At 44.8% G+C, this 27,199-nt stretch overlaps 1 protein-coding gene across 1 annotated transcript in view; it reads left to right on the plus strand.

Annotated features, from left to right (window-relative positions):
* The first annotated feature begins 3,735 nt into the window (after positions 1-3,735).
* Positions 3,736-27,199, plus strand: part of Dcdc2 (doublecortin domain containing 2) — a 159,965-nt gene continuing 136,501 nt past the window's right edge. The window contains exons 1-2 of the mRNA XM_051169394.1: positions 3,736-4,231; positions 7,838-7,892. Of these exons, the coding sequence (XP_051025351.1) occupies positions 3,939-4,231; positions 7,838-7,892 (348 nt within the window). The 5' untranslated portion in view covers positions 3,736-3,938. The remainder of the gene's footprint in view (positions 4,232-7,837; positions 7,893-27,199) is intronic.

Here is a 27,199-nt window from a genome sequence, read left to right on the forward strand (position 1 = left end):
CAAACTATTGCACCAACCAATGACAACGCGTGCAGTAAACCTAGAACCTGTATCCAGATCTAGCCAATGGACAGCAAATTCTCTACAATTGTGTGGAGAGCAGGGACTGACTCAGGACATGAACTCTGGTGCCTCCTCCTATTTAAGCACTTCCTCTTGGTGGGGAGACCTGGTGACACTCAGAGGAAGAGTAAGCAGGCTACCAGGAAGAGACCTGTCAGGCTGTGCTTTTATAGTGGGGGACACAGACCTAGGGGAGGGGAATAGGATGGAAGAGGGAGGGAGAGGGAAGGGAAGATGCAAGTGAAGAAATGACAAACGAGATGTAATCTGCATAAGTTAGTGAAATAAAACAGAAAAGAAAAGAAAAGGTGTGTTGCTTTCTCATTGCTTTGTCCCAACTTCATGGAGGAGGGTTTTATTTTGCTCTCGGGAGACTTCAATCCATCATGGTAAGACACGGTAGCAGGTGGACCCAAGGTGGCAGGAGTATGTAGCAACAGCTCCTGGCCCCCGAAACTCACAGAGCAGGACACACAGCCCTTGTTCCCCCTTTTATTTGGTTCAGGGAGTGGGAAATGAAGGTAAGCTTTTACCCTGTGACTCCGTAACCAAGAGTGGATTCCGGAGGTAAATTCCAACTGGAGATACCATTATGAAAAGCAGAAGATACAGATGGTGGCTTGGCAGACTGGTGACAAGTGACCCACACCCAAAAGTACAGTGGGCCTGGGCTTCATTTAGTGCTATGCCTGCCTTTGGGAAGCTCTTACGTTTTGAGCAGGGAGCATGTTTTCATTCTGCCCTGGGGCTGGTGTGGGCAGCAGGGAGCTTGACCCTGTTGGAAATCTGAGTGCTCAGCTCACTTGTCACAGCTGCTTTTCCCACAGGCCTTCCACCTCTGTATTCCAGAAACAGAATTTCCATGCCCTATTCTCTCTGCATTATTCTATTCTCTGGCACTTTGAAAGCTGCCAGTTTTCCTTCCTTCCTTCCTTCCTCTTTCTTTCTTTCTTTCTTTCTTTCTTTCTTGTTTTTTAATAAACATTTATTTATTATTGTTTGCACAGTATTCTGCCTGTATGTGTGCCTGCATGCCAGAAGAGGGCACCCGATCTCATTATAGACGGTAGTGAGCCACATGTGGTTGCTGGGAATTGAACTCAGAACCTTTGCAAAAACAGCCAGTGCTCTTAATCTCTGAGCCATCTCTCCAGCCCAAAAGCTGCCAATTTTTCAAGGCACCATTACGGGTTATGATTTTAATTGAGATGTTTCTGTGGCTCCTGATGTAGCTCAGTTGGTAGAGTGCTTGCCATGCATGAAGCACCTGGGTTTGACCCCCCAGCGCCTCATGCACAAGCAGGGCACATCTGCGATTCCAGTATCCAGGAGATCGAGGCAGGAGGAGCAGAGACTCAAGATGATCCTCTGCTGCATAGCAAGTTTGAGGCTAGCCTGGGCCTTATGAGATTCTTTCTCAAAGAAGCCAAACCAAATGAAGCCCCAATTGTTCTGTCTCGTATCGCAACCCCCACATGGCCATGTTACGTCAGCATAGTCAAGGGAGTGCTACAATAGGGCAGATTGAGTTTGGAGCCTTGAGTGCAACTTACTTCAGGCAAATTGCTTCAGTTTCTCTGAACATTCTTTTCTGTATCTGAAGATGGCTGTGAGCATTAAATTAGACAATGTGTATAAAGTGCCTTGGTAAATTGTTAAGTGCTTTGTGTACAGTTTTTTAAAAGTATTTTTACTCAATTATAATGAATTAGGAATACCTGCTTGTTGTTGGCTGTTGTTTGTTGTTATTTTCTCATCTACGTGACCAAATACCTAACAAGAAACAACTGAAACAAGGAGAGATTTATTTTGGCTCACCTTTTGAGGGGCTACAGTTCACCATGCTAGGGACCCACAGTGGCATGTGGTTGCATGGCGGTGGCAGGAGCTGATGGTGGCTGCTTGTTCACAACTATGTGACTCAGGAAACAGAGACTGGAGAGAAAGTCTGAAACCTTAAGATCTACCTCTTAGGGGTTCCACACTCACCTCAAATACTCCGCTGGCTGGGGACCAAGTCTTCAAACACTATGGGGGCATTTCCTATTCAAAAGGCAATGCCCGCTTAAAATGTAGCATTTTAAAATACTTAGCACCAGTAAGGGGAACAGTGGTTTGGTTTGTGTCAGCATAAATATCTGTATTTCCCAAACTGGACAGGACTAAGCAGCTGTACTGAATTTTGTTTCGAATCTTTTCTAGAGAGGGTCTCACTATGTAGCCCCAGCTAACCTGAAACGACGTATGTAACTGGCTGCCTTGAACTCATAGACATCCGCCGCTTCATCTTTTAATGTTGGCGCGCGCGCGTGCGCGCGCGCGCGTGTGTGTGTGTGTGTGTGTGTGTGTGTGTGTGTGAGCCCCCACGCCCCTTCTTGTTGGTTTGCTTGTTTTAGTTTTCTTGGGACAGGGGCTTACTCTGTTCCTGGCTGGCCTGGAACTCGCCGCTAATCCTCCTGCCTTTTGCTCTCTTAGTGCCGAGCTTACAGGTGAGCTCCACTAACCGTGGCTTTACTGAAGTTCTTGATTAAAATCTCGACTCCATCTGGACTCGACACAGCCAGTGTAGATGCAAGCTCGTGGGCACAGCAAGGCTTCTTGTAAACATCCCCTTTAAATCATTTGTTACAATAGTAGTGGCTGAAAATACTGTAGAGTATCACCTACCTAAGCCGGGTGCGGGTCACCACTCTGGCACAACACTGACATGGTAACTTCCTTCCCAACCCCCTTACGACTTTGATGCCAGAGAAACACAAGGGCGCCAGGCGCTCTCCAGGCCTAGTTCACAGGCTAGCTCTCCGCGCGAGGCAGCAGTTGCTATGGAAACAGCGAGAAAAAAAAAAAAAACAACAAACTGGGCTCCCCGCGGGCCTAGGCGGGCCCTCAGAAGACACCAACGGCCGCGGCGGGAGGATCGGTGCTAGAGACGCGCGGCCTCCTAGGGTTCACAGTGGTGCTGGCCCTTGAGCTTGCAACCCGCCCCGCCCCCACGTGAGCCCCTCCCCCAGCTCCCCCCCCCCCCCCCCGCCCGAGTGTCGGTAGGTACCATCGCCAAGGGCTCACCCCAGCCTCGCCACTGGGCGGCGCTGGCCAGAGAGGAGCGCCGGGGTCTTGGACTCAGGAGCTGTCTCTCTCTGTGCAGATTATTTAGTTTATTGATATTAATTTAGTTTGACTATAATTGAACTGGCTATAGGCCAGAACTTTCTAGGTAGTCTAGGCTGGCCTCGAACTCAAGGCAGTCCTCCAGTCCCAGCCGCTCTAATCCTAGGATGACAGACGAGCGCCACATCACTCGAAGTTCTGAATACATTTTTAAAACATTTCGTTTTCCTCAAAGGAAAATCCCGGCAACCTTAGTCGGGATCTGAAATGGCTTTTTGGGGGACAACGATTGAGCTGGTGGTATTAGAGTGCAAGCCAAGGGAAAGAACGAGAATCTGCACCTACTGCGAGAAACAACGCAGATGTGATGATAGGCACTGAATCTCGCCATGTTAATAATGTGCACTTGAGTTCTCGTGCGTGTGTGCGCGCGCTTGAGTGCGCGCGCGTCCGCCGCTGTCCCTCCTGTCCCAGCTCGCGCAGGGGTTTAAAGCCCAAGCGGGCGCAGGTTCCCAGACAGCACACCTGGATGCTGCGGGGCGGGGGGGGGGGGGGGGGGGGGGATACAGGTGTGCGAGCCTGTGGGCTCTGATTGGCCGTCGGTGCCGCGCCTTACTTGAACTGCTACCAGCCAAGGCTGTCCCCGCAAGGCTGGCCCTTCATCATCTGCGGGTGACTTTCCTTGTCCCTGTAGGAGGCGGTTCACGAGCTGGTGTTGCAGGCCGGTGGAGTGCTTGCTAGCGGGTCCGGCGGTTCCACGGGGGAAGATGAACGGTCCCAGCGCCAAGTCTACCCACCTGTCGCTGCCGGTAGTGAAAAGTGTGCTGGTGTACCGCAATGGGGACCCCTTCTTCGCCGGGCGCCGCGTCGTCATTCATGAGAAGAAGGTGTCCAGCTTCGAAGTCTTCCTCAAGGAAGTGACGGGTGGCGTGCAGGCGCCCTTTGGGGCGGTTAGGAACATCTACACCCCAAGGACCGGCCACCGCATCAGAAAGCTGGACCAGATCGAGAGCGGGGGCAACTACGTGGCTGGAGGCCAGGAAGCTTTTAAGAAACTCAAGTGAGTCAGTGCGTCCCTGCGCGCGCTTCGGGGTGTGGTTGGTAGGAGGCGACCTCTGGATGGGTCTGGCAAGGAGCTGGCAGTTAGTTGCAGGTAGAGTTGAAACCAGAGAAGGAATTTTACTCCAGTAGCAGTAGGTGCAGATTTTAAATGAGTGGCTAGATAGTGTATAAACAACAGGATTATTTTGTTATTCTTAGGGTCTCTGTAGTGCTGGCCGGCCTGAAACTCACTAGATCACTCTGGCCTCGAACTATCTGCCGTCCTCCTCCTGCCTCAGCCTCCCCAAGTGTGGGATTACAGGTTCGTTTTACTTTATTTATTTTATTCAAGGCCATCCCTTTAGCCTAAAAAAAAAAAAAGTTCTTATGAATAAATTCCAAGGATTGGATGCTCTGTTAGGACTTTGCTCTTCATTGTTTGAATTCCTACATTGCAAGCTGAATACACACAGCCAGGCGCTGTGCCCTCTTCCTGTATCCGGGGTGTTTGTGCTAGTCACAGAATGCTTGGAAAAGTCCAGGCTTTTGTGTCTGTGCACATATCTGTCTCGGACCTGCATGTCACTTGTTGGCAGGAAACTCGCTCACAGTCATTTCTGTGAATTAGCAACAGAGCTTAAGATCCGTGGAGTGGACTCACCTTTGAGGACTTCCAACCTACACAGTGATCATTTTAATGCACATCGTAAAAGTGCACGCACAGTAAGCAAAGTACTTTAAATTTCTGTGGGAGTTGGGAGCTGAAAGTTGTCAGGAGTGGACAGGATGGTAAACTCTTCCATCCCATGAGTGGCTTAAGGCTTTGCTGACATATACTTTGGTGAATCCACCCATTTCGGCGATTTCCAGAGTTGGGAACCATCACCCGTTTTACCACATTTCCATCCTTCCCCTATATAAACTGACACCTCCCATCGTCAAATCTTTCTGCAGGCATGAGCCAACCACCTGTACCTATGGGATGGAATAGTGCAACAATGGGACGTAAAGTGTCTGCTGTTTGCCACTGTATCACTTTCAAGGTTCATCCACACTGCAGCATGTGTCAGTGCCACTGTGCTGCTGAGTAGTTTCTGACGATATGGAGCTAATGATTTTCCTTTACCCATTAAGCAGTTGATGGATATTTGGGTTATTCACTTTGGGGCTATTAATGAAGACTATTTCTGTGAACATCTGTTTAACATGTTTCATTTCTCTTGATTGTATCTACCAATGGAATTGTGGAAGTATAGATAATCCTATATTCTATAGCTTTGAAATAGAAATATTTTAATTTAAATTTATCTTGGTCCCCAGATAGCAAAAAGTTTAAAAAAATATTTGCTATAAATCTAGTTCCTGTGATTATTTTCTAATTGTATGGACTCTGCAGGGTTAACTGTTGCTTTTAATTCACACGTAAGCACACAAGACCTGTGTTTGCTATTGGAGTCCCCATGGTTAGTTTTCCATGCTGACACCGGTGTTGAAGTAGCAGTCAGTCTCTTGGTGCTTGCAGTGACAGACACTAGAAGAGTTAAGTGCTTACTATGTTGAAGCTTCGTGTTGTATGTTGGTAACAAGCAAAGAGACTGGCAGAACAGAAGAGTCTGAAGTGTGCCATATTGTTGTTAGGGAAGAGAGCAAAATACTTGTCAGAAAGAGACAATCAATTTCCTGCTGGGATGTGTTTCAGTTAGACATTTCTAATACTTTTGACACATCCCTAAAGTTCGGGTAGGTTTTAGACCTTTCTTGTACAGCACCTTTTGGGAGTATTTCTCTCAAAACTTCTCTTGGGGTGCCAGTGAGATGGATCAGAGGGTAAAGGTGCTTATGGGTGTAAGCCTGTGACCGGAGTTTGACCCCTGGAGCCTATGTAACGGTGGAAGGAGAGAACCCACGCTACAGAATTGTTCTCCGACCTCCATGAGTGAGCTGCAGCACGTGCATGACTGAGCACACGCATCCAAGTGCTCACGCATGCACACGCCTCTATAACTTTTCTCATACATTTTTTGGAGTTGTCTCGCCAACATTAACCTATGAGGTCTGAGCCATTTAGAATATAAACCAGGAAGCATTCTCCTGTAGACAACAGAATATTTTATTTTCTTGACAGAAATACCTCTAGGAAATTTACAAATGACCCAATTCATTTCTGTTGTTCACACTTTCTCACACAATTGCTATTTGGATAGAGAAATAGAGTTTCATTTTCACATCAACTAACTAACATTCTATCAAAAAGAAAAAAAAAAACCCAAAACAAAACTAAACAACATTAGCCAATAGTGAACATAGTTCAATAGGCAAAGTTAATGCTAACTCACTAACTTGTAGCAACAATGCATTACATTTATTCTTGTTGTCTGTGTGCATATGTGTGTAGGTGCGTGTATGTTACAGTGTAAGGGTGGTAGTCACAGGACAACTTTGGGGAATCAGTTCTCTCCTTCCACTATATAGTCACAGATGAACCTCAGTCAGGCTTGATGGCAGGCACCTTTATCATGTGAATAAACTTTTTTTTTTTTTTTTGACAACTTCTCTGCTACAGTAGTTAAGATAGTTGAGTCCCTAATCGTGGTTATAAATTAGAAGGTAGACTTATATTTTTATATTAAAATAATTACTTAGGTTTTTAAAAAAACCTATAAGACAAATTAGGGAGCATTTAAAACTGGAAGTAGATCACACTGATGGGCCAATCCCCTGATGTTGACAAAGATAATACATTTTCAGGTTGTGTTTGGGCACTGGCCACTAGTTAGTATCTGTGATGAAAAGAAATGGGAAGGGTTTCAGAGGTTAACCAGCCCCAAGCTGCCTGTAAGCTGAGCCAATGCCTACCCCACATGGCTGGGCACCTCAGTGTCACTGGGAAACCTACCCAGTCTTTCCCAGGTCTTACTCTGACACCCTAGTCTGTCTTTCCCAGGGTTCCACTATTTCCTTCAACCTAACATTGGTAATTAATGGAATTAATAAAATTTATAGGATTCCGAGAATAGAGCTATGTTAAATAGCTAGAGAGTAACTCAGTTGGTAGAGTGCTTGCTTGCGCTGAGTTTGAGCATTACTTAAAGCAGGTGTGATGGCATATGCCTGTGGTCTCCGCCCTGGGGAGATAGGAGCCAGAGGATCAGAAATTCAAGGCCACTCTTGGCAACTAGGTGAGTTCGAGCCAAGCTTTCTGTATATAAAAGCTTGTCTCTAAAATAATGGAAGAGAAAGGGAGAAGGGAAGAAGTAAGAAGTCATGGGTGGGGAGAAGAGACAGGGGTAGAGAAATGAAGATGGAGAAGAGGGAGGAGGAGAGAGGGGGAAGACAAAGAGGGAGAAAATCAGTCCAGAGTGAGAAACTAGTACTAAGGGAGCAGTGCTTCATAACCAAAGCATGCATTTCCACCACTTTAATTCTTTTGGTGTTTGGACAGATGTTTCAGCTGTAGTTGGTGAGGCCACCCAAACACCATTCTAACAACTCTAGTACCTACTGATTTCTGCTTCAGGCTTATGCATTTCCTATAACTGGCTTTACTTTTCAATAATGCTTAAACATTTTTATATGACTGACTTCAAACCTGTAAAAGCAACCCCTACTTTTTCTTCCCTTCTAGTTACTTGGACATAGGAGAAATCAAGAAAAGACCAATGGAAGCTGTCAATACTGAGGTAATACAAATTCTATCTTAAAGGTTTAAATTAATGCCATCTTTCAGTTGTTGTCTATAATATGTATGACATGTGGGCAGTACTCTACTGGTAAGATATGGGTTCTCAAAGGTATGTAAGGGGCACTATATATTTTAAGGAAAAAGTGGTCCTTTCTTTGCTAGACTATTTTCAGAAATGCAGAGATGTAGCTTTGGGCACGCAAGATTGGATGGAACATTCTCTTATTTTCCTATTTCATGGCCTTGTGTTTTCTAGCTGAGACCCATTCAAGTCTCTGTTCAGTGTGAGAAGATTCTAAGTAGTTCTGTATGAATCTCTGTTCAAAGCTCACAAGGAACCCTCCTTCCTGACAGTGTACCTGTCACAAATACCCAGGGTCATGTTTCCAGCCTGAGGCCTTCCTGGAAGACAAACAGTTGCCATATTGGACTTGCCATGTCATTATTTTTGGTTTTTTTGAGACAGGATATCTCTATATAAAGTCTTAGCTGTTCTGGAACTCACTATGTAGACCAGACTGGCTTGAGACTCACAGAGATCTTGCCTCTGCCTCCTGAGTGCTGGGTAAAGGTGTGTGCCACCATGTCTGGCTTAAAAATGTGTCTGTTTTGTTTTCATTTTTCCCCTTGTGATAGGATTAAACCCAAGGCTTTATACATGCGAAGCAAGTGGTCTGCTATGGAGTTAACCCCCTATCTATCTATCTATCTATCTATCTATCTATCTATCTATCTATCATCCATCTATTACGTTGATGACAGGATCTTTCTAAGCTTAGCCTCAAGCTATTGTAGCCTAGGCTTCCCTTGAATTTACATGCGTGTCTAGGCTTCCAGAGTAGGTAGGATTATAGGTGTGTAGCATGGTGCCCTTTTGTTCATTTCTATCTTGGGAATTGAACCTAAGACCTTGCCCATGCTAAGCAAACATTCTGCCTCCAGGCTACAGCCTGACTGCTGTGTTGTTTGAGAGCCACCTCCAACTTGTATTAACCTTCCATTGTGCATGGTCAGCAGACACTTGCACCAATGTTGGAGGTGAGCCTTGTGAAGCAGGTAACCAGGACACTGTATTCTAAGTTGCTTCAGAAAGCCTGGTGGAACTTCTGGTAATCCTATAGCATGCATTTCTTGGCTTGTCATGAGAACAATAAAAAACAAAGCGAAACTAAGATGACAGCCTGAAGTTCTTCAGTGAGGCAGGAAAAGATGTAGGCCAGACTGGACTCTGCCCACCAGTCCAGTGGACAGTCTTCCCACTCACATTTCTCAGATCCAGTACGGCCCATGCAGGAATCAGTTCTTCCCATTCAAAGTCCAGACCCAGAGAGACTGTCTACTGCTCACCACTTTCTCTCTCATTCTTCTTAAGTATATAGCAAGGCCAACTAGATCCCTCCAAGAAAGTCACATAATCATGCAGTTTTGAACAGTGTGAGGTTACATTCATTATTCAGTGAATAGTCACTGAATGGTTTATAAAAGGCGCTATTCCCAGATCTTGTTTAAAATAATATTTTGTCTATCTTTTTCAGTTGTATGTCGTATTATCTATGAAAATGATGGGCTTTAAAGCTCAAAGCAGACAACAGTATACATTTTTCTGGTTGTGTTTATATTGTGTTAATAGCTATACTGAGGGGAAATAACGAGCAGATTAGTGGATTAGTTCTGCATGTGAACCTGTCCGCACCTGTATGAAACAGGCCACCTTGGATGCGGATGATGCTGGGACATGGATGTCTGCTGTCAAGTTTGAGATGTGGGAACTCCTTAACAGCACAAGCTGTTCCAGCCTCTGTCACAAAGGCGTCAAACCCAGTAAAGTATAGCAGGTGTACAACAGGGTTGTCAAGAGTAGCTTTTCCATGTGATCCTAGCACAACAGAAAGATCAGAAGTTCAAAGTCAGCCTCAACAGCTGGAGGCCAGCTGGGACTACGAAACCTCGTCTTATAAAACCAGTATCAAAGTCAAAATCAAACAAACAAATAACAAACAAAACCAAAATACTACAACCATCTGTAACTGCAGTTACAGGAAATCCAATGCCTTTTTCTAGTTTCTGAAGGACACACAGACACACACAGACACACACACACACACACACATGCACATACATGGTTCACATGAATACATACAGGCAAAAAAATACACATAAATTAAATAAATCTAAATAAAAGGAAATACCACTTTAGCTGTTAGATGATGATGATGGTGATGATTATTATTATTATTACATGTGTGTGCATGTGCATGCCACAGTACTCACCTGGGAGTTAGAGGACAATTTGTTGGAGTAGAGTTGGTCCTCTCCTTCTCCTTCTACCATGAGGGTCCAAGGATAGACAAGACTGGCATGGCTTTGACAAATTCCTCTATCTGCTGAGCCATCTCACCAACTCCTATGATGTCGTCATGTGTGTATGGTAGTGAGACCTCATTCCAGCTCTTGGCGCAGGGTATCCATGCTGTGTTAGTCAGCAAGCAGCTGCCCTGATGTCCAGATTGACAGTCTCAGTATTGCAGTGCTTATTTCATTTAACAAAGGCTGCACTATTACTCGAGTAATAGTGCTGGGAGTTCACTTATGACAAAGAGAAGCTGAAAGTGCTACATTACACGAACATGTAAAAGGTAAAAGTCATGTGTTCCCCTCCCACCCCCACCCCAGCCCCCTGCCCCGCCCCCTGCCACCTTTCTTATGACTGCTACTTTCTTGTTGCCTTGTTTATAATCTCTAGGATCTGGTAATGTCTGTGGGTTCGGGTGTTCATGGGAGGTCTTGGAATGTACCTGATTGTATAAGTAGCGGGTAGGGTTGGGATGGAGAGTGCTGTGTCCCTAGTCAGGGAAGGAGCCCTGTCTTCTGCACATGGTTTATGAACAAACTCTTGGCGTTCACTGAGGCTTTAAGTTAGAAGACTGATGGCATTCAAATACTGAAACTGGACTTGGAAGCCTTTCACAAATACACATTTTTCCTTGACCTAAGGTGGAGATTTCCTTCTAGTACTTAGTGTCCACTGAGAGAGAGCACACCACATACCTTCTGCAGACCTCAGGCCTGGCCACTGCTGGTCCCTCTTGCAGCACCACGTAAGAGGGAGGCCATCTGCAATGACTTGCAAGTGGATTTAGAATACACAGAATTTTAGAGTTTAGGGTTGTTTCAAAGGGAAGTGCCAGGGCCGCACTGACACAAAAATGCCTTTTCAAGGTGTGACACTATAAAGGATGAGATTAGAGGAAGGTTTTTTTTTTTTTTGTTTTTTTGTTTTTTTTTTTTTTTTGTTTTTGTTTTTTAATCTTTCAAATACAAAGAAATTCCCCAGCATCGGGGTTTGCCAGTCACTTTAGGCACAGGCATTCTAATTATTCCCAGTGGGCTTTGCTGCAGAACGTTCTCTGAATTTCTTTGGGCTTATGCAGAATAGAGGGGGAGTCCTAGCTACCATAGCTGGACTGTCCTGGGACTCAACATTCGCACTCAGCTCCCAGAGCCTGCAAGACTGCGGGACGACGGCTGCTTTTTACATAGCGCTAGAGATAGAGTGCTGCCATGTCTTGCCTATAGGTGCTGGTTGCTAGAATTATACTTCTCATCTTAACACTCAGAGCTTTATGGCTGGCGCCATTGCTGCTCTGTCCCACCAAGCTCATTTTTGTCCTCTCTGTTTATATGTGAGCACATGTGGATGACAGAGCTCAACCCCAGGCGCCTTCCTCAATTCTTCTCCATCTTAGTTTTTGAGACTGAACCTGGAGCTTATTGGTTTGCCTAGACTGGGTGTGCAGTGAGCCTCAGGGAGCCTCCTGTGTCTGTGTTCTCAGAGCCAGAGTGATAGATATGTGCCCACTGGCGGTTAAGTGAGTATTTGGAAGAATTTTCCAACTGAGCCATCCCCCAGCTGCATGGAGTTTATCTGTAAAAAAGAAATCTATTTGCATTTTATATGCATGAGTGTTTACATGTATATATGTACGTCACATGCATGCTACAGACCGAGAGTGTCACATGCCTTAGAACTGGAGTTACAGATGACTGTGAGCTGTCCCTCATGGGTTCTGGGAAGCAGACGTGGATGCGCTGCAAGACTAGCAAGTGCTCTTAACCACCGACTTCTATCTCTGGCCCCAGGTCTTTGATGTGGCATCAGAAGGGCAGCTGGTGGTGGTCCTTTTCTTTGGTGACTGTGCTGGCTAGTTTCATATCAACTTGACACAAGCTGTAATCCTCTGAGAGGAGGAGTGATTGAGGAAATGCCTCTATAAGATGGGGCTGTAGGAAAACCTGTAGAGCATTTTCTTGATTAGTGACTGGTGTGGGAGGGCCCAGCCCGTTGTGGGTGGTGTCATGCCTGGGCAGGTGGTCTTGGGCTCTATATGGGAGCAGGCTGAGCAAAGCCACGAAGAGCAAGCTAGGAAGCAGCGCCCTCCGTGGCCTCTACATCAGCCCCTCTCTCCAGGGTCCTGCTCTGTGACTTCCTGCCCTGACCCCCTCAGCGACGACGGAGTATGACCCGAGAGAGTGGTAACCTGAAACAAACCCTTTCTTCCCCAAGTTGCTTTTGGTTATGGTGTTTCATCGAACCCTGACTCACTAGTGCAGTGATTCATTTGAGAGACCATTTGTGTAAACTGTTTGCTTCAGGATTATTGTGTTGCTGCAAAACCGTGTGTGAGCCTTCTGACGGAAGCTTCTGCCTGCTCTGACCTAGATGAGAACTCCACTCCTTACCCTGTACTCCTTGAACCATCCCCGGAGAGGGTCTTCCAGACAGTGGCATTCATACATAGTTAGGGCCAAAGTCTCTTTAACCACCAAGGGACCAAAGCTCACAGGCATCCTAACTGTAGAGCACTTATAAATTAAATGCCTCACAGCTCTGCTCTATAGGTGCAGGAGTCTGGTAAGAGTCAGAAGCAAGCCAACTCTTTCCCTTACTTTCCATGTCCCTGTGACCAGATACAGGAGAAGAAGTAATTTAAAGGGATTAATTTCATTTTATGGTTTTAGAGGATTCATCTATCATGGTCTCAAAGGCTTGGGAGCTGTTGGTTTTGTGACCATGGGAACATGAGGTTGGGGCTCTCTCACCTCCTCAAATCTCATGGGACAGGAAACAGGCTAAGCAACATAACTCAAGGCACACCCCCCACCCACTTCCTCTATCTAGGTTCCTCTTCCTAAGGGATCCACACCTTCCCATAACAGCATCACCACGTGGTGACCAAGGGTCACACACACAAGCCTGAGGGGCACATTTCCTTCCAAACCACACCATTAACTCTGGTCTTCCAAGGGCATCTGCACCTGGCTAGAGGTGTGTCTAGAGGCACGGGGAAGTGCTGGTAGAGGTTCAGTGGGTTGAAAAGTGTTTTAAACATGAGTCTTATATTTTTGGCCTGTTCCTCTTAGATTAAGATCTTAAAAACATTTTTCTATAAGTCATAGAAGAAATTATTTAATATTTATCTCTGAAAGAGTAAAAAAAAAAAAAACCCGTGTTTCAAAGAAAGAGTGAAAATTGGCTTGGAAGAATGTGAGGACAAGGCAGTGCTGTGTCACTCAGGTTGGGAGGCTAGGCAGGCAGAGGCCAGCTGGGCCTTGGCAGGAAGCTCTGTGTCTCCCACACTGTGCGGCAGCTTTGCCGTGAGCTTAGGGGCCTGTGTGTGCTGACATGGCCTTCCTCCTGCCCACACTGTCACACAGTTTTGCTGCTCCCATACCTTAACTGCTAAATCACCCTCACCTCACAGTCACTCCCAGGGAAGACCCATCGCACCTCAGAAACAACCAATCTAGAATTGATCTCTGCTTCATTTCGGTCCTCCCCAGAGTCCTTCATTACGCCCCTGTAAGAGGCCTCATCGGTTCTCTCAGCATCCTGTGGTTCTCTGAGCACTGCACTCTCCTACATCAAGTCAACAATCCAATCATGTTGCTCTTAGCTGGCTTCACCTGATCAGCTTAACATATGCACTGGAACCTTCTGTTAGGAATTTCTAATTTTTTCTGCTAGGAATAACTAACAGCTTCTTATACCTGCTGGTAATAGCTTCAATTCTTTTTAATTTTGCTGTTCCTCATTGGTTGAATAAAGTAGACATCAGTTTGCTGTGTGAATATCCCATTTTTTTTCCTGGATTTCACACAGATAAGATTGCTCAAGTACCTTGAAAATCTTTATGTATATGTTGGCATATGTTTTGTTGCAGGTAAATGCTTGTTACATTTATTTTTCTACCAGGATAATTTGAAGTTACCTTGAATGAGTACTGCTCACTCTGCAAGCATTTACTGTGTATCAGGCACTGTGATACCTGCTCAGGACCAAACCCAGTCCTGTCCACAGAGCTTAATTTGTTAAATCACTGGTTTTAATTGGATTTTAATCTTCTCAGTATTGGCTTTTGTTGTAAAACTTGATGTCAAAAAGCTTCTTTGGTGCAAGAATAACTTTTGGGTCCAGAAACACAGTTTTTGAATTTTAAAATTTAGATTAAATATAGTATAGTATATAGCAATGTGGCTGATTTTTGAGGCGCAAGAAATGCTTGAGTCCTGAGAAAATTTGTACAAACTTCCGAAGGTTATAAACATAAGCACAGATTGGCTGTAAGGTGACCCCTTCTTGTGGCCTCATTGGCTCTAAAGTATTGGTTGAATTTGTGACCTATAATGATTCCTTATGGCTTTTGTTTGTTGAGTGTGCCATCAACCCAGAAACAAAATCCTCTTCTTGACACCCGCATAAAACCCGTCCTATGCTAATGGCATTTACCAATAGTTTATGGAGCCCAAGGGCATTTTTGGTAGTGTATACATTTCAGCTGAGAATTAGCATTCCACTTGGCCTTCTTAAGATGCAGCAGCCCAGGCTCCATTTTTGCTCACACTTTAGAGTGAACTCCTCATTCTCTTCCTCTTCCCATAGCTCTCCTGCCTTCCCCCCACCCTGTGTTCCTGCTGAGTGGAAAACAGAACAGTTTAGGGCTTCCTCGTGTTCCCTTGAATCTTGCTGATCCACACACTCAAGATCAGTAAATATTTTTGTTATTTATTTCTTTGGTGTATGTGTGTTGGGGGAAGCCAGGGGGCAGCCTTGCTGAAGGTGGTTTTCTTCTGCCACTTGGGTCTGGAGGGTTGAACTCAGGCACCTTTGTCTGTTGTGCCATCTCAGCAGCCTAGTAAAGATAATTTTATTTTTTATCCCCATGTTTAGTTTTGAAAAACCAGGAGTCTGTTTGGACATTCTCCTTCTTTTGTTTGCTGGTCCTTATACACTACTGTAGGCGCCCTGGTCACCAGTAAAAAGACAAGCAAGAAGAGGGAGGATTGGCTTTCTCCTTCTCCATGTGACCTGTTGATGAGGAAAGTGGCGGCCTGTACCTGGGAGAAACACTGCTTTGAAGCCATCTGCTAGTTAGGAGTTGGGCTTAGACCTCAGTGAAAAGCTTTGTAAGTCGTAGCAGTTCCCCTATTGGAAAAAACCACACTACTAAACCCTCTTGGATATACCCACCTCATTTTGGAGTTTTCCCTAGGAGAATCTGAGCAACTTTGGTCATGTGGAGAAGCCTGGGGGGGGGGGGGGCGGTGCCAGGAGAAGAGAGGGAAGGAGGAAAGCACTAGGAAACTGCAAAACTTTGCCTTGATGGAAACGCGTGGGGGACCTGAGCTATGTCGGGTCACCTGCTCGGATGAATGTCCTTCAGATTGCAAACATCACCACTGAGACTTGACTGGCTCTGTTTAATCATTAGGCACAATCTCCAATGAAATATACCATGAAATTGCTACTTAAAGCACTTCGGATGGGGCTGGGGTTCTAGACATTAAGCTGAGTGTAATTATTAACCGTGCTGCAGGAAGGCGTGGGGACTCTGGCCGAGCACACTAACTTTTAGCTCACATATTCTGAGTTCTCAGGGGAGTTCAAAGGGGCAGCCATGGAAAAGTTCAATAGTTTTTTTTTTGACTCTAGGAAATCATTCTAGAGACTCAGGTGTACTAATCTGGTGAAGAATAAAAGAAAAAGAAACCTCCTGTAGACTCACCTAACAGTGCTGGGGCCCCTTTCTGCTCTTTCTTTGCACCATCCCCACCTCTCAGCAGAGGTGTTCTGTGAGAAGCATACCTTTGCGGTGTGAGCCAGGCCAATGCAGTGGCTGTAGTAATTCCAATGTGTAAGACATTGCCAAGGCTTTGTAGAGAGAGTCTTGCTGAAGAACAATGGGTTATTTTGTATTTTTTCTTAAAATTATTTTTTTATATTTATAAATTTTGTGAGTGATCATGCTTGCACCATGATGCTGGCATGGAGATTAGAGAAATAATTACGCCAACCTGAAAAATACTAGTTGAATGAAAAAAAAAATCCACCAATAGTTCTCATCAACTATGATCAAAGCCAATACATTGGTGGTTTGCGTGTGTTTGACCAAGAGCAGGTATCTGGCACTGATTTAAAATAGTTCCAATCCTCTTTGCCTTTAGATGTGGTTTTAGGAAGCCTGCTACACATGGAAATGCATATTCAAGCTTGTATTATTCTTCCTTGTGTTAATAAGTTGTTGCAAACAACAGGAAAAATTCAGTACCTAACATTTAGGTCTCAGTCTCCAGTTTCAGTTTGTCCCCCTGAGATTGTGCTGTTCTCTCATGGGTGATGCTCTTTACAGCTTGCAAAGGACATAATAGCCTGTATAGGTTGCCGCACTGTTAAAATGGCGGAAGACTGTGTCTTTAAAGCAGCAGGCTATATACCTCCTTGCACTATGTGGAACAGGCACCAGCGTGGTTCAGCGCCAGGCAATGGAGGTCTGCTTTAAGGGCTGGGTCAGTGACCTAATGTCTGGCTTGGCCAACAGTGAAAATTCCCACATACCATCATGAGAGACTCCCTTGTGAGCAGCCAGCTAGATCCAGCTCAGATATCACCCCATGATTACATAGTTTAGATGTTTGTTTGTTGAAAGAAAGTCAGCCTCGGCCCACCTGCTAGCTCAGGGCAGAATGCTGAGTGGCTCAGAATTGTGGGAAAGACACAGCGGAGTCAACTCATCATGTTTGCTGCAACGCTTGGTGTTCAACGGGAACCTCTCTCTCTAGGAAATTCCGAATGGCAGCCTATGCAGCAGTGTGCTTCCTGCTTCTTCTAGCCATGAGCATTTGGGACTTGCAAAGATTTAGGAGCCCCAATGCCTGTCCTTGCTAGTTCAGGTCCCACATCCTCATGTAACTGGTCTAAGACTTAGAAAGTTTTATGTTGCCTGGCTTCAAACAAGTTTGGTTTACAATGATAAGGAAGGCTGACCAGGGTCCAAACCTCTCAGCTGTCTGTTGCATGGAAGACTTCGTCTGCCCAAAGGAAGACAGTGCGGTCAGAGTCAGAAAACACAGGGTGCTGGAAGGCAGTGGCTAGAGGCCAGGGCATCCTCAGCAGCCCCCTTGATGAACTGATACTTTTACTGATCCCTGTTAGCGGAATGGAGGAAGAGCACTAAAGGCAGAAGGGAAATATTGTCATGGACTAAGACAGAGGAAGGTCAGAGCCAGAATGGTGGGGGTAGAGTGACGTGAGAGGCAGGGCCTGAGAAATAGGAAGAACCTAACTGCAATGTTAAAAATATAAATAATAATAAAAAACTTCCTCCTAAAGCCAGCTAGAACCGTTGATGGGGCTTCAGCCAGGAGTGGCCACAATCTCTGTTGTCATCACTGTGAGCTGGGAGGCCAGGAAATTCCTGCTGGCAATTTTTACGTCAGATGGACACAGTTATAGTCATTTGAGAGGAGGGAGACTCAACTGTGGAAATGTATCCATAAGATCAGGCTACAGGCAAGCTTGTAGGGCACGTTAAATAGTGATGGATGTGAGAGGGCCCTGCCCATTGTGGGCGGGGCCATCCCTGAGCTGAGGACCCTGCTCCTGCCTCCAGGTTCCTGCCCAGTTTGAGTTCCTGTTCTGACTTCTTTCCATGACCAACAGTGATGTAGAAGTACAAGCCAAATAACCTCTTTACTCCATGAGTTGATTTTGGTTGTGGTGTTTCATCAAAGCAACAGTAACCCTATCCAAGACAGTAGCTATATAAACCATGTTTGCATTCATAGAAACAAAGGGACACTTTTTGTTTGTTTGAAAAAGGGTGTTGCTGTGTAGTCTTGTCTGGTCTGGAATTCACTATGTAGACTGTACTGGCCTTGATCTCATGGAGATCTGCCTGCCTCTGCCTCCCGAGTGCTGGGACTAATGGTCTCTTCTGTTATGTCTGGCCACTCTTGGTGCTTTTTGATAACAAAGACAATCATAAATACCACACAAACTACTGGAATATACAATGTTGAAGGATCTGCAAGCCCAGGATATGCTATGAACACATGTGGATTTCTGTGTTATGTTTTTAGTATGCTAAGTCCTTTACCTTAACACAACTGAAACTTCCTGGCAGCCTTACGATGAAGCAAGGGTTGTCACCATTCCTGTTTCATGAAGCAAACTCGTGAGACCTGGTGTTTGTATCTGGCATCGTGCAAAGGGCGGCATTTCCAGATAAACCAAGAGGATTTAACTGAAAGTGATCACTCAGAGTCTGTTGCCGTGGAAGGACTTCTGAGTGCGGTGAAGGTCTTCAGAAGTTACCATATGTGATTTAATCATGATAGGAAGAAAATGAGGAGGATGGAGCATTGGGAAGTGAGTCTAGACAAGGGTATGGTCTTCTCTTAATTACCTCAATGACCTTCTTCAACAACTTGTTAGTGACAGTCCTGCCTAGAGCTATTTTAGTTGTCTTCTTAATTGGCTTTTTTTTTCTTTGCCATGGCTAATATTCCCTATAGGACAAGATATTTATGTTGAATGTTTCCACTGCAGTCCTTGAAATGGCTTTGGCATGTCTACTTAGAAAAGACTCCCACAGGAAGCTGAAAGTATTTTTACATGGAAATTTACTACCGAGCATGAAGAGATTAGTGACAGGGACACTGAGGCAGGAATGGCTGATTAAGGGCTTCATGCTACTGTCAGAGCACCCTTTGGTCACTTTGACTCTTCTGACTGGATAGTTAGAGTGCCATCAACCACATTATCAGGAACATGGTGTAACTTGCCAGGCTGGAGGAAAAGGTCGGGAGGACCACCAGGTGCTGCAGACAAACTGCTTCCAGCCCCACCTCGTCTCCTTTGTGGTTGGAATGCATAGGCTTATGTCTTCACTGCCCTGTACAATGGACTATAACCTTGTAAACAGAAGGACATTTTCCCCTCCCCTACGTTGCTTTTGGTCAGACCGTCTTGTTACAGCAACAAGAGATGAAGGTAGAATGCCTAGTTTTAAGGATTAAGTCAGAAATCATCCCAGAACTTAGTGGAAAAAACAGCACTGTATTTTATTCATAGATCCCATGTGTTAGGAATTCAGAAGAAGTGGCTTGTCTCTGCGTTATGCTATCTAGAGCTTTTAATGAGATACTTGAAGGCTGCGTACTAGCCTCTTCTGAAAACTAACATGGCAGTACAACGGATGTCAGCCATTGGCTAGACCCTTGATGATTTTCCTTCTCTTTTGTCTTGTCCATGTGGTTGCTCTTTCCAGGGTAGATTCACCACCATCATAAAACAGTCGTGGAAGTAGGGGAAGCAGGGAGAGGGTGAAGGACACATTTTCCCTGTGTCTTCGTGTTACTGGTCTAGGCTGCTTAGTGAGCAGGGGGCTACAGGTTGTTCAGGATCTTAGAATATGGGCCAGGTCGTGATCACTACACGCAGACATAGGCAACATAGGATGCTCCAAACAGACTTGTCTTAGAAGGCTTTGTTAGTATTGCATTTGACCATGGCTCACTGCTTGTTGAAGAGCCAAGTGAAGGGAGTACTGTGGGAGTCTCACAAACCAGGGGAACCTCTCTTTGTGTCTTCCACTTACACAGGAAAGATTTCATAGGATGGGTAGCGTTTTTGTAGCTGCTTAAGCAAAGGAGAGAAGCTGTCTGGAAGAGCTGGAGATGAAAGAGAGCAAGTGGACAGGGAACAGTGTGCATTATTTTTTTCTTTAGATTTATTTATTATGTATACAGTTGTCTGCTTGCATGTGTGTTTGCACACCAGAAGAGGGCACCGTATTTCACTATAAATGGTTAATGAGCCACGATGTAGTTGCTGGGAATTGAACTCAGGACCCCTGGAAGAGCAGCCAATGCTTTTAACCTCTGAGCCATCTCTCCAGCCCCAGCAGTGTGCATCTTTATCATACTGGACAGAAAAAAGAAAGAATGCATATGCCTGGCCTCCTTTCCTTTCCATATTCCTTTCCCCCCAAAAGTTATATTCTTTAGAGTGAAGGCTCCAGTTGCTTCTCACAGTAATTCCTCTTCATGGTGAAAATGCCTACTTCTAAAACTACAATCCAGCCCTGCTGGGCACACATCCAGGCTTTGTCATGCTGGGTAAAGGTTCATCACACAACTGAAAACCTCGACTAAACCGACCAAACTTCTCTTATTTAGACCCAATGTGTCATTTAAAATGCCATTCCTTGTGGATGTTGTTTTTCAACTTCTCAGTTGCTGTGGTTCTCGGTTCTTTTTGCCCTGCCTCTCTTTGAATTATGATTAGAATAGAAGAAGAAATGGAATATTAGGGAGTCAAAGACAGTGGCACAATCCTACCAGCCCAGGGTAGTCTGAAGAGAAGAAAGTGTTAAGCATGAGAGGAGAGCCTTCACATTGGCAAAAAAGTTACAGTGTAAAGTTCTTAAGCCTTCTTCCTGGTGGTCCCTTTCCAAAGGCCAAGTCTTAAGATAGTTTTGGGGACAAAATTCCTCTTCTCTTTGAAGCTGGACAGAATGACTTTTTAGCGTGAAGTTGCTCAACCAGCACCATTTGTACATCGTGACCCTTTGCTTTGATTTATTATTCTACTCCCTATGGGTGTGAAGATTGCAATTCATCATTTGGTGCATGCAGCAGGTTTTAGAGTCTGCCTGAGGTTGTTTGGTCCGTGGTAACCTGGAAACCTAATTGCAACAACAAGCCATTTAAAGGCAGCTCCACTCTTTGTGCTTACAATAAAAACAATACCGGGAAGGATCAGCCAGTGACTGACCAGTAGGTCCTTCAGGCAAACTCACCCTGATTTATGCTTATTCATGATTGGGATGCTGTAATCCAGAAGTGTGTTTAGTAGATTAAAGAAGAAAAATAAAAAAAGAAAGAAAGAGGAAAAAAAGGAAGGAAGGAAGGAAGGCCATTGAATGTAGTAGTTGGTTGAGATTAACATTTTCTTTTTCCCACCAGGCGAGTGAAAAAAAAAAAAAAAAAAAAAAAAAGAACTAAGAAAGGAGGACATGACTGCTCCTAGGTGTGGTGGAGGAGAGAGTTTATTGTAGATATGAGGAAGAGCACAGCCAGAGGTAGAGATAGAAACATCTGGGAGAGTCCAGGGTGAATATGACCCTGAGCCAGGCCATGTGAGGAGAGGTGGGTAGGGAGAGGAGAGAGGAGAGACCAAGAGACCAGGAGACCAAAGGCAAGAAAGGGCCTGCATAGCCAAAATGGTTTGATTATACAGAGAAGACCAGCTGGGGGAAGGGCAGCCAAGCCCTTGTGGTTGTGGGTCAGGTATACCAACCAGGAGGACCCTGTAACAAATAGGGACTGAGGGATGCTGAGAGAACTTGGTGGCCAGCTTCAGCTTTGATGTATTAATAGGCACCTCAATTAGCTGGTTGTCCTGGGTTTGAGACCTAACACCCCGAAGAGCTGAGTCTCTTTGCTTCCTCTGTATTCAAGATTGCGAGAGACTTGCTCTCTCAGATGGATTTGTATTCCTACTCTTAGTATTATTTCACATTATGCAACAAAACCTCAGTCTTCCTCACTGATGAAATCATAGAAATTAGGTCTGGAGAAAAAAGTTAGCTCAGATAAGCTTAGTCACTCCAAGTGAGTATAGACAGACAGTAAGTAGTACAGCATAAAGAAAGCAGTAAACACAGGGCAGAGAAAATAGATGCGTGGAGGAAGTGCTTGGTATGCAACATGAGGACCTGGCGTGGATCTCTAGCATCCACATAACAAGTTGGGCGTGGCAGGGTGTACCATGTGATTCCATCACTGGCAAGGCAGAGAAGGGCAGATACCTGGCTTGCTGGCAAGACTTGCAGGTTAGCGTTGGGGTTAAAGAGAAACTTAGAGTGGAAATCTGAACACAAGCAATCTCTTGCCTTTCCCTGTTTTATTCAACCATGTCTTCATTTTGGTACCGCAGAAACAAATGCCGATAGAATAAAAACATGTGCAGGGAGTAGCCACAGGCTTCATGCGCCTAATCTGTGTCGTATCATGGATTCTCTGGATAACTTAAACAGCTCCACTGAAGACGTGCAACAAGCTTGACCACGTCCCTTGGTGGGCTCCTGTTTTTATGTGTTATAAGAAGCGCTTCTGCAATCCCCACTGCGTGGAACTTGGGGAGCTCATGTAAAATTGCTGGCCAAGCCATCTGCTTGCACCACAGCTTTACTTCCAGCTGCCATCTTAGCTTCTCTTCCTGTCACTCTTGACAAAGGCCACTTAAGGCAGGAAGGGTCCGTTTCTACTCTCAGTTCAAGGGTGCAGTCTACCATGGTGGAGATGGGAGGCGGCAGGAGGCTGAAGCGGCTGGTCCCATCATGGCCACAGTCAGCTATCTGAGAGTGATGAGACCCTGTATTCAGCTCAGCGGTCTCCTCTAAGGTCAAGATCCTGCCCAGTGGGCCTCTTCCTCACAGACACGCCCAGAGGCTAAGCAATGTCTCACAGGGGTTCTTAGATACAGATCTTCCTCCCTGTAGCACTGTGGGTTGACAGCAAGGTATAGAAGCAAAAGCACACGGGTCCCTTGAAAAACACATTTGTTTCAATAAACCTAAGTTGAGAAAACCAGATTTACTTAACCTTAGTTTTCCTCTTTATGTTGGTTCTCTGCTTAGGGAAGCAAGCGAATTCTATCTTCCGTGCAAAAGGAATGGGTGTGAGCGTTCCTCTTCAGTTATGCTCCTTAGTGCTCTGGGTGTTGTTCTGCTTACAGGCGAGTGAGCATATTTAGCCCAAGTCTTCTCTCCAGATCCGTGCCTGTGGCTTGGGAACAGGAGCTGAGGTATTTTCTGAAGGAGCTAAGCCAACTGACCAGGCTGTGGGCTGTCTTAATCTTCTCTTCAGAGCATAACAATCCAGATTTCACACCGCCTTTCTTTTTTATTTATTTATTTTTTATTTTTTTTAAATTTTATTAATTTATTCATATTACATCTCAATTGTTAGCCCTTCCCCTGTTTCCTCCCATTCTTCCCTCCCTCCCACTTCCCCCCTTCTCCCCTCCCCTATGTCTGTGATTGAGGGAGACCTCCTCCCCCTATATATGCTCTTAGAATATCGAGTCTCTTCTTGGTAACTTGCTATCCTTCCTCTGAGTGCCGCCAGGCCTTCCCACCCAGGGGACATGGTCAGAAAAGGGGCACCAGAGTTCGTGTGAGAGTCAGATCTCACTCTCCACTCAACGGTGGAGAATATCCTGTTCGTCAGCTAGGTCTTGGTAGGGGTTCGAAGCTTACTGCCTATATTCTCCTTGGCTGGTGCCTTAGTTTGAGGAGGACCCCAGGACCCAGATCTGCCTGTTATAAAGATCTTATTATAGGTTTCCAGGACCCTGTGGGTCCTACTATTTCCCCATTCTTCCATGCTACTCTCGCCTACAGTCTCAATAGGATGTCCTCTCTTCTGACCCACTTTTTTGGTAAGTAACATTTTTCATGGTACGTATCCCTTGGACTAGTGTTTTAATATAAGTGAGTATACACTGTTTGTCTCTTTTTGCTTCTGGGTGAACTCACTCATTATGATAATTTCTAGATCAATCCATTTGTCCACAAATTTCAGGAATTCCTTGTTTTTAACAGCTGAGTAGTATTCCATAGTGTAAATGTACCACAGTTTCTTAGTCCATTCTTCTACTGAGGGACACTTAAGCTGTTTCCATGTTCTGGCTATTATGTATAAAGCAGCTATGAACATGGTTGAGCATATGTCCCTGTTGTGTGGTAGGGCATTTTCTGGGTATATTCCAAGGAGTGGGATAGCTGGGTCTTGAGGAAGCCCTATTCCCATTTTTCTGAGAAAGCGCCAGATAGCTTTCCAAAGTGGTTGTACTAGTTTGCATTCCCACCAGCAATGAAGGAGTGTTCCTCTTTCTCCACATCCTCGCCAACATGTGGTGTCATTTGAGATTTTGATCTTAGCCATTCTGATAGGTGTAAGATGGAATCTCAGTGTCGTTTTGATTTGCATTTCTCTAATGACTAACAAGGGCGAGCATTTCTTTAAGTGTTTCTCGGCCATTTGATATTCCTCTGTTGAGAATTCTCTGTTAAGTTCCAAGCCCCATTTCGCAATTGGGTTGTTTGGTTTTGTGGTGTTTAATTTCTTGAGTTCTTTATATATTTTGGATATTAAACCTTTGTCAGATGAAGGGTTGGTGAAGATCTTTTCCCAGTCTGTAGGCTGTCATTTTGTTCTACTGACAGTGTCTCCTGCCTTACAGAAGCTTCTCAGCCTCATGAGGTCCCATTTATTAATTGTTGACATTAAGGCCTGGGCTGTTGGTGTACTGTTCAGGAAGTTGTTTCCTGTGCCTATGTGTCCCAGGCTCTTCCCCACTTTTTCCTCTAACTGAATTAATGTCTCTGGTTTTAAGTTGAGGTCTTTAATCCACTTGGACCTGAGTTTTGTGCATGGTGACAAATAAGGGTCTAATTGCATTTTTCTACACGTAGACATCCAGTTAGACCAGCACCATTTGTTGAAGATGCTATCATTTTTCCATTGAATAGATTTGACTTCTTTGTCAAAAATCAAGTGAGCAAATGTGTGTGGATTCATCTCTGGGTCTCCAGTTCAATTCCATTGATCCACTAGCCTATTGCTTTGCCAGTACCATGCTGTTTTAATTACTGTTGCTCTATAGTACAGCTTGAGATCAGGTATGGAGATTCCTCCGGAGGATCTTTTATTGTATAGGATTGTTTTTGCTATTCTGGGTTTTTTATTTCTCCATATGAATTTGAGAATTGATCTTTCAATATTTTCAAAATATTTTGTAGGTATTTTGATAGGGATTGCATTGACTCTGTAAATTGCTTTTGGTAAGATGGCCATTTTTACTATCACACCGCCTTTCTTAACCCTGGGAGGATGTTAGGATTTGCTTATTTGCTGTAATATTGACAAGCTGTCTGGAGTCACTAAGATGGTGGCCCATGAGGGCCTTTCTTTGAGAAGAATTGGTATGAAACATGATGAAGTGCTGTCTTGTACCTTCAGTGCTGGTTGGAATGTTTGAGTTTGGAACACTGGGCTTGGGAGGTTCTGGGTTTGGGAGAAGCTGGTAGGTGGTGTTCCCATCAGATAGCCCTTGGGTCCAGGGCCTTTACTGAGGTAGACAGGTTGGGAAAAAGAAGAATGGAGCCTCATCCATGCGGAGCCTTTTCTACTTTTCTATGTGCTGTGCTGTCTTTGATGTAACTGAAATATTCTAAGTATCAACACACCTCAGCTGTCTCATGAGCTGCCCTCACTCAGGCAGGGAAGGAAGAGGAATAAGGGGGAAATATAGTGAGGGAATGCTCAATCTGCATTCTTAATGAAACAAACATAAATTTTGTCCCAATACAGTTTCTCTAAAACAGTATCAGTCAGTGCCATTGAATCCTGTTCTTAGATGATGGTGTTTCAGTTATGTAGGCTGGAAAAGCCAGCAGTGGGCTGATGAGATGACACCTAGTGCATTGCTGTCAGTAGTCTCCAACAATAACTGTTTTCAACTGGCAAGTAATTTTTCCATCATCTTGTATTAATTTTTATATAACATATTTTGATATTTTCTTCTTCCCCAGCTACTCCTTATCCACCCAACTTTATGTTCTTTCTCTCTCTCTCTTCCAAATACAAAAACAAAAACAAAAACCCAAAACATTCTCATAAAAACAAAACTCAAAACAAAAGCCCAATAAGACAAAAAGAAAATGACAAAACAAAGCCAAATGAAACAAAAGTACACACACACACACACACACACACACACACACAAACATGGAGTTTGTTGATATACCCAGTGACACTCCATTAGAAAAAAAAAAAAGCAGTGCATTAAGGGTGTGGCTGTATTCCAGCCAGATCACACACACCTAAGTCTTTGGATGTGATTCCTTACCAGAGCAGCCATGTTGCTGGATTAAAATTCCTCTACAAGGGCAGTGGTAGTAGGTTCTTCTGTAAGATTCAAGGCCTCATTAGCCATGTACATTTTGCTCTGCTGACAGTACCAGGCATGAAGTGACTTTCCCTTTACCAGCATGTATCAAGCACACATAGCTTCTGGGTTAGGAGTGGGACCACGTGTCTGTTTCCCCCACTCAGCGCTAGAACTCTGTCTAACATGAACCTGTTGCCATAGTCTCTGTAAATTCATATGTGTTGGTTACTGCCAAGATAGATGCTTGGGGCGTTACTGTCATTACTGCTCCGTTAGGGCTCTCTTGCTGTGCTGATTGTTGCTGTGGTCCATGGGCATCATGGCTGGAGCGGCTACTGATTGCTTTCCTCCATTGGCAGCTCTCGGGGTGCTTTCTTGAGGCATGAGAGCTGGTCCTCAGCGAGAAGACTTTCTGTCCAGTTCCAGCTCAAATCCTCTGAGGCCTACATCCACAGTGCCTGGTACAGCCACCTCATTTTTGACAGTGGTGTCAACATGTCCTGGAAAAAAGACAATTGGGAAACTGGATTTCTACATATAGAAGTATGAAATTAGATCCATACCCTTCACTCTGCACAAACATTGATTCAAAATATATCAAAGACCCTAGTATAAGGCCCAAGGCAGTGAAAACGGCTGGAGGAAAATATAGCATGCGTGCAGGCATATGCAAAGACGCTTTGAAAAGGACTTCAGTAGGACAGGCAAGAGCCCTCTGCATGGACAGTGGGAGAGTAAGCGATTTTAATTGAGGAAGTGGCTCAGCGAACCCTGAACAATTCTTCTTTATCTACACTACGTGCTTTGACCTCCTGGATGGTGCGCTTTTGATGTGGAGCTGAGGTTCTCTTGACCCACTTCTACCCTTAGGGAATGTAAATATTTTCTCAATTAAGCCAGACCCGCTGGCTAACAACAAGCCAGCCATTGTTTCTTACCGTTCTGAGCTAATAAGCTTGGTATGTGAACGAGGACCCCCCTGGCTCTGCAGATCAGCCGCAAACCTC

The sequence above is a fragment of the Acomys russatus genome, chromosome 3, assembly GCF_903995435.1.
Source record: "Acomys russatus chromosome 3, mAcoRus1.1, whole genome shotgun sequence".
NCBI lineage: Eukaryota > Metazoa > Chordata > Mammalia > Rodentia > Muridae > Acomys > Acomys russatus.